The sequence below is a fragment of the Nanorana parkeri genome, unplaced genomic scaffold (genome assembly GCF_000935625.1).
Source record: "Nanorana parkeri isolate BGI_ZX_2015 unplaced genomic scaffold, ASM93562v1 scaffold1290, whole genome shotgun sequence".
In the NCBI taxonomy this organism is placed as follows: Eukaryota; Metazoa; Chordata; class Amphibia; order Anura; family Dicroglossidae; genus Nanorana; species Nanorana parkeri.
Genome location: NW_017307558.1, coordinates 401,077 through 413,280, shown reverse-complemented (window position 1 = coordinate 413,280; position 12,204 = coordinate 401,077). Strand labels below are relative to the sequence as shown.

The following is a 12,204-nucleotide window of genomic DNA, read 5'->3' as shown; positions in this document are numbered from 1 at the left end:
CTCAGGCATCAGAATTGCTTCCAGTGCAAAGCCAACAGTGGACTTTACACAGGTAAACAGACTGGTGGCAGGGGCCCACTGCCAGCACCGTAAGGCTTCTGTTACTGGCAGCAAAAGGGTTAAAGTTGCACTCCATGATCAGCAATTATCTAAATACAAAAAGCTTGTTTATTATTACTTAAATCCTGGTGTGCTTTGTGTCTTATTTCCAGATCTGTGCAGTAATCCAGCAAGACATTGTGCCTGTGCAGGAGCTTCCTGTAATAAAGACCATTCACTCCTCTTGTCTTGTGCAGTGGGACTGGTCTTGTATCTGCCCCCTTGCTGTATTTTTCCGCAGGCAGCCTGGTGGCTCCTCCCACACCTCTGTTCTCTGTACAGGCTATGTGCAGCACAGTGCTGAATGTCACTGCTACGGGTTCTTTCAAAGGGATTCCGTGCACACAAAGTGGACTATTTTTTTTTTCATCTGAACTCTGATAGGGAAAAAAAAATCTGGCAGACGTAGTATATTCAGATTTATGGGGTAAACAAGCTATGACTAATAGGGAACTTGTGCCAAATAAGCTTTTTACATGCTTATCTGTTCTGGGAAGGTCGGCTTCAATTTGGGTACTACATAAAGACTTTATTGCTCTGTCCTTTTTTATTTTGCAGTTCTTTGCTCACAAATGTTAATGGCCGAGTCATGCTCCTAGTCCAGGAGAGGACAAATATATAATGGATTCAGGAGCTGGTCTGTCCTATCCAGGAACAAGCAGGATTTTTTTTTTTTAGGAGCTCCAGTGACAACAACTAGAGGAAACCTTAAAAGTTTGGCGCCAGCTGTAATTTGTTAAGGAGCATTGGCGACCTGACATCCTGGGATTTGGCCAGCCCTGTTCTAGGGTTTCTTCTTTTAGCATGGAAGGTATTTAAAGTTAACTTGTGTGTTGCCTTGGCCAGGCAAAGCACAGGTTCACTTAAACTGCCACCCCCCACTTTGGGACCACTGGGGCTTGTCATCGGCTACTGAGCCAGTCACATTCCCCCCTATACCCAGGAAGTGCTCTGTATTTCTCTTAGGCTATGTTCACACCATGTGTGGAGCAGATCTGCAAATTGTTATTATTATTATTATTATTATACAGGATTTATATAGTGCCAACAGTTTGCGCAGCGCTTTACAATATAGGGAAGACATTACAATCACAATACAAATCACGACAAGATGGTAAGGAGGGCCCTGACCGTGAGGGCCTACAATCTAAAAACAGTGCAGTACATTTTTACTGCGATGTTGATGCTTTTTTGTAGCTTAAAGTGGTCTTTCAGGTGCAGTCCAGTGCGTTTGCATGCATTTTTTGCATTCCCATGCATTCCAGACCAGAGAAAATGAATAAAATGAGACGAGCAGTGTTTTTTTTTGTCTGGACCGGAATGGACTGCGCTGGTGTGAGCCCAGAAATACCATAGAGATGCTTTTTTTGGTCCGGGAACAAACTGTTCTGGTCTGGACATGATCTGGACATTGTGTGAACAAGCCCTTAATACCAGTGGGCATACTGTATGTAAGTTGCGAGCATAGCACAGATTTATATCATGTGGCTGGTGATGGTATGCATGTGGCTGCAGGTATTTGAAGGCTAACTCATCCATATGCAAACAAATAATAAATTCACCCACATTGATAACAAAAAATGTGCATTTATTAATTTTTGTGCATTGATGTCTGCAAAGCATTGCAACTGCCATCGGCGGACCACAGGTGTAGTCCACAGGCTCCTGCAGACTATTCCCCCAGCCCAGGTCTGACCAGTGGGAATCACTTCTGAGCCATCTTATCATTGGTCAGAAAATTCACATGGCTGAACTGACCAATGACTGCTTGATATTACCCACTTTATGATGCTACAGGGGTGTGCTGTGAAGTTTTGCAGTGTGTGGTGTGTTACATTGGCTGGTGCAGGCAGTGGGAGTGCATTGGGGATCAGGAAGGAGGGGAGTGCAATAGTTTACCTTAAGATGAACTTCCCTTTTAAATATCCCAGGGCTGCCTAATTAATCTCTGTCCATACTGCAAGTTACATCATATTTATACATAGTTTTACTAGTGAAGGCTTGCTTTAAGTATTCTGAATATAACTCACAAAGTACATGATTGCACAACTACAGCCTCAGCCACTGGGAGCCTGGTACTTGTAGTTCCTCTGCAGCTGCAAGCTCATGGATTGATTGGCTATAATGGGCTTCTTCCTCTGCCTTATTTTCATGGCTGCCGTTTACCCAGAAGCCTTTTCCGCTGCTATTTCTGCTCGCTGTCACGCTGCTGTAATAATTGTCAAGTGCAGAGTGTGTGATGTCTCCCTCATCCCCACGCTGACACATAGCAGGAGAATTGTGATTGTGTGTGTGAAAGGCCAGCCTCGGCTCTGTCTCCACATTCACTGATTATGTAAACATTGTGTTTTCCGAACAGCGTGACCTGCTGAGCGTACATAGAGAAAAAAAGAATAATAAAAAAAAAAGAACAGGGAAAAATAATGATGATGGCAAGCATATGGGGAGGAATACAACTCAATAATCCCTCATTATTACACTAAAAACGTCTGTCTAAAAATAGCCTCTGCGGTGCTGCGGGTGAAGCTTCTGTGAATGAACAGCTGCTTCACGTATATATTTAATACGTAACCTCATGTTTTCTTGTATGAGGCTGAGTCAGAAATCTGTTTCTCCGTTAGAATTGCAGAGCGCTCTTGTCTAGACTCCCACCTGCGTGCAGACGTGACATTTGCGCGCTGCGGATGCAGTATATACGGTAGCTTATATATGTGTAAAATAGTAAAAGAATAGAGGATTAAAGCAGAAATTGGCAACACCAAGGTCCTTGCACCCAAGGCAAGAAGGCCAAAAGGACCACCCCCCCAATAATCTGATCAGATCCTCTTCTGCCTACTCCTAGGCCCAGCCCGAAACTCTTCATTCCTAGAGATAGTTCACCTCTAAATATTAGGGATGCACCGATACCAGTTTTTCGGTATCGAGTACGGATATTTATATTTCTGTACTCGCTGATACCGAGTACCGTTACTTCGGGTAGCATGGAGCCGGCTTCCCGGGCAATCAGGAAGCCAGGCGGCGTGTCATTACCCACCGCCTGGCTTCTTGATTGCTCGGTAAGCCGACTCCATTCTGTTTGGCCTGGCTCAATGCTGATTTTCCGGGAAGCCGGCTTCCCAGCCAATCAGCATCAAGGCCGGCCAGACACATCTGACAATATGGTGACACGACCCCCACCCTGCACACATCTCATTTCCCTCATATAGATCCTTAGCAGCAGTCGTTACCGTACCAGTCCCTCGGCCAGCTGGGCAGACACCGCTCTCCCGGCTCTGCCCACGTCTCCTGTGTGTACAGCGCCCACATGATTGGCCCTCAACCTGCTACTGCGCAGACTGCCCGGCGCTCTCATTCAGAAATCCTGTGCATGCGCAGTAGCAGGATGAGGGGCGGTCACGCGGGCGCTGTGCACACTGGAGACGTGGGCAGATCCCGGAGAGCTTGAAGAACGGTGTCTGCCCAGCTGGCTGAGGGACTGGTACGGTAATGACTCCTGCGAAGGATCTATGTGAGGGGTATGATTTGTCTGCAGGGTGGGGGTCGTGTCGCCATATCAGATTGTTTGCCCAGCTCGATACTGATTGGCTGGGAAGCCGGCTTCCCGGCCAATCAGCAGCGAGACGGGCAAACAGCACGTAGCCAGCTTCCCGGCTCCATGTTCCCTCGCGGCACTGCCGGTCAGAGGAAATCTCCCTCTGACCGGAAGTTCCAGTATCGGCAAAGGTATCGGAGCATTTGGGCGAGTACTCTCTCAGTGCTGCTGATGTCTAGCAGCCTTTTTTGCAGCCATTTCCTGGCTGCATGGCATGTCTCGGGATGGTTTTTTTTTGGTAACAGTGGACCATGGCTGTGTAATATGTGCCACAGGGTGACTGAGCTGGAGAGCAATTGGGAGATTTAAGACACGCATTGGTACCCTTTAAAAGGTGTGAAAGTGCCTGAACAATGTCCTTCAGGGCAGGATCACTAGATACAAAAATATTGAAATTACGTGGTAAACTTTATATGAGATCTTAGGAATTTGCTTAATTTACTGTATACTTTAAAGGAGAACTATGGGGTCAGTGCTTTTCCCCATAGTTCTCCCCAGGGTCACGGGAGGACACAAACTAGCGTCCTCCCGTGACCCAAAGCTCAGTACACTGAGACTGCCGCAGCCAGGACGGATCCCGAACTTACTGTCTGGATCCACCCAGCTGCGTTATTGACAGCTGGCTCTGCCTATCTAGAGGCAGAGCCAGCTGTGCCCGTCCGTTCCGCCAGTCAGCGCTGGAGGATCAGAGAGGGGAAGGGGGAATCCTTGCAGGGAGCCGTGAGTGACAGTCAGGGCTCTCTGCAGGGACAGGATCGAGAAGTGAGCGAGCGACGGTATGTGTTTGCTCACTTCCCGATCTATTGAGCCGACCTGTGACAGTTTCATTGTCACACGTCGGCTCGAACTATGGGGATGAGTGATTTTCACTCACCTCATAGTTCTCCTTTTAAGGGAGAATTATAGTCAAAACAACCCCCTCCCACTAAAAAAAAGAAAAATCACTATACCATATAATGCATGTGGTATCTTCATTACCATACTTTTTTTTTCTTTTTTGAATTTATTTAGTGGCACATTAGATATTCTTGCTGAACTAGATGTTAATAATTTCTGCAAATTTTTTATTTTTTTGCTGCACTGGGAAATAAACAATTGATTTAACTATATACAGATCAATAGTACTCATGCTTTTGAGTTTTTACAGTGTGTCTACGTTATTCTCTGTAATTAACGAACAGCAGAAGATGAAACTGAGGAAGTATTTGCCCTCTCAACCTCTTTTGTGGTTTTTGTTTGGATCCTGTGAAGATGTCTTTTGGGCATCCCCAGATAGTGCTGCATGACAGTTAAAGTAGATGTAAACCCAGTCACTAGAATCATAAAATCTCACACGAGCTTTACCTTGACTTAATGTGACGTCAAATATTTATAAATATCCAGCATTAATTAAAAGAGTACCTGGTGCGCCGAGGGTTGATACACTGATTCCCCCCACCGCCCTTTTTTTAACGCAGGTCCCAATAACCATGTGCATGTGTCTGTGAAGGTTCTCATTCATCGAGGTCATGGTATATCTGTAAATAATTCAAAACAACTGGACTCCCTGGATTTTTTCAAAGACGATTCGCTGGTCATCCAACTAGTTACGCAATTCAGAAATGAGAGAATTCTGAATTGAGAAAGCTAGTCGAATAACCAGCGAAACATCTAAAAGAAAAATATAGCAGGTCCAGTTGTTTTGATTCACTTTCTACACATGTACATATGGACCCCCTCTAGTGCTGTCTCCTGAGTCCTGGCGCTCTGTCTTCCTGATACTTGGGACCCGTTTCCCTTACTTACCTATGTTGCAGAGGTGCCATTGCACTGTCTATATCTATGAATATTCCGTGTAACTTTGTAATGAAATCAAATTGATGTGTCCTAGATTCATGTACAGGTTTTTCCTTTTCTACACCATCCCCCTATGTCTGTTATGTATACTTACCAAGCATGTAAACTGGTGATCCTGCCACAAAGGTCCTTGCTCAGGTACTTTGTGTTTATCAATTGACAACTGTCTCCCAGTCACGTTGTTATCCTGTCACATAGGCTAGGTTTGGACCTGGGCTTAGTTTGAACCCAGTTCGCCCGATCCCGCTCAAAACTGTGACTGGGGGGGACTGGTGGCCTAAATGAACTCAGGCTAGCTGGGTGCATGCCAAGCCCAGGTTCATCATTAGTGGAGACCAGAAGTAACTGTGCTGATGCACATTTCACAGCCCTGGTCAACCATTATCACTATCGGGAAGCTGCCCAGAGCAATGATGCAGCCAACACTGGAAAAGTGCATGTAGACAGAAAGGGGCTAAAAGAGATCAGTAGTACTGAGATGCATTTTTTTTTTGTAGTACTCAATGCTTTAGCAAACAAAATGTCAACCAGTTAAAGTTTAGAACTCCTATAGTGGGGTATAAAGTGATCAGAGGGTTGGAACACCTCATCCTCTCATGGCTGCCATATAACCCAAGACAAGTCGGGACCTAGACTTGTCTGCAGGAAGTTAAGCTACACATCTCCCTCCCGCATAGCCTGCATAGAGTCAAAGCTGGCAGAGTGGACATAGAGACAGATGAAATTGTCCTTGCACGTTCAAATGTATATGGTGAAATGTAAGTTTACAAAATATAGCCTCAATTTCTGCTTGAGGAGGAGAGCACATGAACAATTTTCTCCTAAAAGAAAGTCGTTCAAACTAACCGCTTTCAATCAATTTTGTCTAGCGTTCCCCTTTTAATAATGCTATCTGAACTGATCTCCGTCTTAATAATTGAACCATTTCTGCAAGAAATTCTTTCCAGCAACAAGCTTCTCCTTGTGTGCCCTCTTGTTTGCACAGGTGCTGAGTTATGCCTTGGGCTATAGAGATTTATTCTCTGCTGTCTGACTTTATTGTCACAAGCGTTCTAAGAAGTGGTGGCGCAGTGTTCTTGTATGTGTATTCTCACGTTTACAGGCGCTATGTGCACAGCTTTGTTACCTGCCATGCACACATGTTCTAGATTATTTAAGGTGGATACCTGCCTTGTGTGGTAGATGGTAGCCATGGGCAGGCAAGTTATTATATTATTTTTAAGCTTGTTAGGGCAATGGAACATAAGGTATCTAACACACAGACATCAATAGAAGGCTTGAACACCAACTGAAAGTCCTTTAAGCTACCAAGCTCCTGCGATTTGTGCAACCTTGATAGTAGGCATCCACATCACCAGTTTTACCTTTTGTGTGTTGAATTTGAAAATGTCCAACAAGGGGTTGTTGAGTAGAACAAAGTTAATCAAAGGGCTTGGAGTCAACCATTGCCTAAATGCTGAGTTCTTAGTTCATCTTGTTTTCTTGAAATATAAATACTTCACTGAAGCACCAAGACCTTTCTAAATATCACACTGCCCCATGTTGCATTGATGTGAACGAGCACCATTAGGAATATATCATTTCTATTGTTGTGCAGCGAGACAGCAGACAAGGAACAAATCTCACTAGTATGAACTGGGCCTTAGTGCTTGTGTGTACTGAGTCTTAACCTGCTTCTGGTGTGGTGCTTAGCTAGCACTTTGCAGGCATCAGGACTGGAGTGTGGGCTCCAACCGCTACCTTTTAAAGACTTTGTGTCTTTGTGAGGCAAGGCAAAGCTACAGGTTCAATTTAAAGCTGGGTCCCCCTAGGGCAAATAACTTTTACATTGTTCCCTGCCACTCTATTCAGCTGTGAAGAAAGGAGCAAAGAAAGTGCCTGGTACTTCAGGGTATGTAGGAACACGTGACTTACTCCATGTTACCTTGCTGGTGCTTGGTGATTTGCCAGTGTTATCATGTCAAGGCAGGGGTGGACAAATCATTATGAAATTTAGGGGCCAGTTTGTCCAATCCAGGAGCCCACAACATTTTTTTTTAGGAGAAAGCTCCATAGACAACAACTAAAGAAAAACTCAAAATATAGGCTCCAGTTGTAATTTTTAAGCAGCATTGGTTACCTGACGTAAATGTGTGGAGAAAGTCAACCATTTGTAAATCCCGGACTGGAAATCCAGCCCAGAACTTACCTTGCTCCTAGTGGCAAAAGGGAGCAGTAAGGGAAAGTGTTGACTGCTATGAAGGGGGTGGGGGGCATATGAAAATAAACCTCTTGCTTTAGTCTTCATGAGCAAAGCATAGGTTCACTATCAGATATCAAGAGACTTTAGATGATCATTGCCCAATCATCGCATTGGGATTAATGAACGATTTTATTTCCTTTTTTAGATATGTGTATAGACATAAAAGATTGTTTTCACCTAAGTATTCATGGCTTTAGCAGTGAAAGCCCTATTTCATTGTCTCAAGGTTGTATTGGGGATCAGCCATGAAAATCCAATATGGACAGCTGGCTTTGTCCAATGGAAAGGAAAGGGAAAACATGTGATCCAGCAACACAGCAGGGTTAAATTTACAAATATGATTTTTTGTTGTTGGTTGGGTTTAAATACACTGTAGTCTGGAGGATTGTTGCCCAATTCTGCCTTTAATCTTTTGTGGACTCCTGTTGTCTGAATATAAGCTCTAGAAACCTCGGCCTCTTCTCTACAACGAGTGTGTCCTTTTTAGAGGAATAAAACATTCGTTGTTGTTAAGAATATTGTGTAAAGATATTCATAGTTTTCCTCTCTGTTTATTTCTAGCTTGGTCTATGGAAGCTCAAGAGGCTCCCACCCAGAAACAGACATTTTGCACAGACAGGCATATGGAACGCCTCACCCTCTGCAGGGCTATGCTACCAACCACCATCCAGGAGGTAAGGTTACCCACGTTGTGTAAGACCTCTTTGTGTTATATTATTTAAATACATTTTTAGCAAAAATAGGAAAGAACTTTTGCCCATTGAAAAATGTGCACATTAAAATGTGATCATCTGTAGTACTTAAAGAAGAACTCCAGGAAAGTTATCTTTATTTAAAATCTGCTGAATTGCTACAGCAAGGTGTATGTCACCTCCTGCAGCTCTTTTATTTTTTTATAATTTACAATTATACTGAGCACTGATAGCATAGCTATTGCTATAATTCCAGTGCTCAGACACACTTTGCTTCTGCTACACAACAGCTGTCCTGTTGTTCGCCCCTTCCACCTCCACTCTTGCCCAATCACAGAATGCATTGTATTCTGTGAAACAAGTCACAAAATACAAATCTTTCTATGAATGGACAGCGTGGCGGAGAGGTAGGCAGTGTGGCTTCTGTGTAGCAGACCCTTATCTCTCTTCTCAGGGCACCAGAAACAGATAACTGTCCTAGATATCTTCACATTTATAACTGTTGTAAAGCCTAAAAGTAATATGTTTTGTGTAGATGAACGCATCATCTGTAATCTATTGGTTACATAAGTGTATGTAAAGCCAAAACTTTTTTGTTTGTTTTGTAAAGGGTAGGGAATGGGTAAAGGAGAATTATGGGGTGAGTGAAATACACTCATCCCCCTAATTAGAGCTGATATGTCACACTGAAGCTGATGCACGTCGACTCTATTGATTGGGAACTGAGCAATCACATACCCCCGATCGTTGAGTTCCTGATCATCTCCCTGCAGAGAGCGATGACTGTCAGTCACCGCCGCCCTCAGGGATTCCCCCGGGTGGGCAGAGCCAGCTGTCAGGCAGCTGTATATATTGTCAGGATCTGTCCCCACTGCAGCATGGCTCTGCGCTGTCAGCATATAGCGGGCAATATCCCGCTATATGCTGAGTTTTGGGTCACAGGAGGACATTAGTATATGTCCTCCTGGGACCCTAAAGAGAACTATGGCCAAAAAAGGTTGGGCCATAGTTCTCTTGTAAGACCCCTGTCCGCTTTTACCAAGTCATCTTCCAGGACAGCATTCGAGAGATAGGCTACTCCCATCTGAAACAGAAAACACATCATCCACATCAAATTAAAAAAAAGGAACGGTGTTAGCATACCTCGGTTATTTGCGTTTCCTCTGACCTAACAGGAGCATCGCAACATTTTGTTATATTCTGTTGAGGCCTGCGTGCTAGCAGCAGGGGCCTTATGCCTCATGTGTCCCAGTTAGCAGGATCTACGATCCTGGGGAACCCATGGGCAGGTTTCCTGGACAGTCCCCCACCTGTCCTTTACTTCATTATGGCTTGGACCAGTCACAGCCCTGAGGTCTCCTCCTGTGGAGCGGTGACCATCCTTCTGTGTGTTACAACTCACGCTGAGTTTTCTCTAGTCAGCCTGCCTTTTGGGTCCTCTTCGGCTACCCCCTGGGACTCTTAACCCCGGAGGAAGGCTGGCCGCGATTGTCACTACGAGGGGATTTCTCTCCCCACCCCGTCTTCCCCTCCTTTCCTTGTGGAGTTGGGAATTGAGGGTGGGGGGGAGTAGAGGATATGCTTTGTGCGGGTTTGTGAGAGCGGACGTTAGTGGCAGCGGCTGCTTCCCCCCCTCCCCGCAGCCGGTCTTCCTCCTACCGTCCTGTCGCCTGGAAGAGAGGCAGGCATTCGGTGTCCGAGTGGAAGTTCCGGCAGAGGTCTGCGGCAGGAAGTGAGGTCATGATGGTGATGCACTTCCAGGGAAGAGGGTACTTCTGGGCTGCTAGCAAGGAGGCGGCCCCGATTCTTCTGCTCAGCCATGCTACATGCGGTGGAGCGTTTGCTTTGAAGCAGGCTGACAAGGACCTTGTGGACCACATCAGCAAGGAGAGGGGGGTGGGGAAGTAGCGCAAGTCTTCTGAACGGTGGGTCACCATGCCAACAGACTCTGCAGCGGCTACAGGGTGCACTGATCTGAGGTATCCCTCTGCAGCCGGCTCCAAGGATCGGCGGAAGTGTTGTTGTGCTTTTTCATTCCCTTCCTATCTGTACCCTTGGGTGTTGGGGACCTTTTTCAGGGCAAGGGTACCTCTTAGGGGCTCGGGAGCACTGGTGTGGTCTTTTCCTCCTCTTTGGGATAGATGACATTAGTGCTTGTTCCATGGATAATGCAAGGACATTTTTTGCATGCTGTCTTTGCAGGCCAGGGCCACTGACGAGAAACCCTTGTCCACTTTTACTGCTACCTATTCCAAGAGCAAAAGATGTGCTTCTTGCAACGCAAAACTTGCTTCCTCATATAAGAAACCAATTTGCCAGTTTTGTGTGGGCAAGCCAGTTTTGTGTGGGCAAGCAGGAATTTTTAAAGGAATGCTAGACTGCATGAGAGAGGAAATGGTAGCCACCTTTCAGTCGTTTCACTCTATCATTCAGGGCAATACCTGTTCGGACAGCAACCTTCTCATCTTTACCGGGCCATCATCAGCAGTTACCCTTCCTGCAGCCTATCCTGAGAGTGGTAGTAGTTTTGCCAGCAGATCTCCAGATTCATCCTCTGACTCTGAAGGAGGTGAAGGATGAAGACTCTAAAGAAGAGGGAGAAATTAAAGCCACTTTATATTTGTTTCCTTCTTCAGAAACAAATGAGCTACTAAAAGCTATCTGGGATACTCTGGGACTCAGTGAAGAACATGCGGAACATTCACAACAGGGACGTACTTTTCTTGTGCATCAATCCCTCAAAGAAGCCATTATAACTGAATGGGCAGAGCCGGAAAAGAGAGTCCACTTTCCACCTAGCCTCAACCGCATGTTTCCTTTCAATGGAGAAGATTGTGGAGTGTCCCAAACTGGATGCTTCCTTGTCCAAAATTTCTAAAAAATAAGACTTGTCTTGCAATAATAATTTTGGAATTAGTTTGAAAGGCAGGAAAGCATATGCCAGAGGAAAGTTCCAGGGTTGAGCAAAAGCATCTATTTCAGGACCCCCGTCACCTAGACACAGGGAGAAGAATTGATCTACTTTCCTGTTTTCCCTTGTGGCAAAGAGATCCGCATCGGGCATTCCCCACATCTCTGTAATGACCTTAGGGGATGAAGTTTGGTCGCCTAGAGGGAATTCTGTCTGAAGCAGTTTTCTTCTGCTTAAAAAGTCTGCTAAGGAGTTCAATTTCCCTTTTAAGTGGATTGCAGAAAGTGACCACAGATTGCTCTCCGTCCAGGTTCTGTCACGGCCATTAGGAGATGCGACTTCGTGCCCCCTTGCCGGGTTATATATGCAACCGCTGTGGAGTTGTCCAACGTGACTTGCACATGCGCTCCAATTGATTCATGTTCACTTAAAGTGCTTACGCTCAAAACCGCACTGTTAGTGGCCATAGTATCAGCCAGAAGAGTCAGTGAAATTCACTCCTTCTCCATGGTAAATCCTTACTGCACTATCTTGCAAGACAAGATTGTTCTCAAACCAGACCCAGCTTTTTTACCCAAGGTGGCCTCGGTGTTTCACAGAACACAAGAAGTAATCATTCCTTCTTTGTATTCCAATCCTGCCAATAAAGAAGATAAATGGCTGCAGGGAATTGATGTCAGAACACTGGCAGAACTGCCAGGGTCGCAGCGGTCGCAATTGCGACCGGGCCCTGGCGTTCCGCCTGTTGGTGGGGCCCGAAAGCTTCCTCATGCTGCGTGTAGCCTCCAGATAGCGCCGCTCCATCCTCCGCCGCTCTTCATGTATGAGCGGC

The 12,204-nt window shown here is 45.5% G+C and overlaps 1 protein-coding gene across 1 annotated transcript in view; it reads left to right on the top strand.

Annotated features, from left to right (window-relative positions):
* The window catches only part of PRR12 (proline rich 12), a 112,472-nt gene that overhangs the window by 66,947 nt on the left and 33,321 nt on the right, over positions 1–12,204 (top strand). Inside the window, exon 2 of the mRNA XM_018569123.1 lies at positions 8,331–8,443. Coding sequence (XP_018424625.1) covers positions 8,331–8,443 — 113 coding nt within the window. The remainder of the gene's footprint in view (positions 1–8,330; positions 8,444–12,204) is intronic.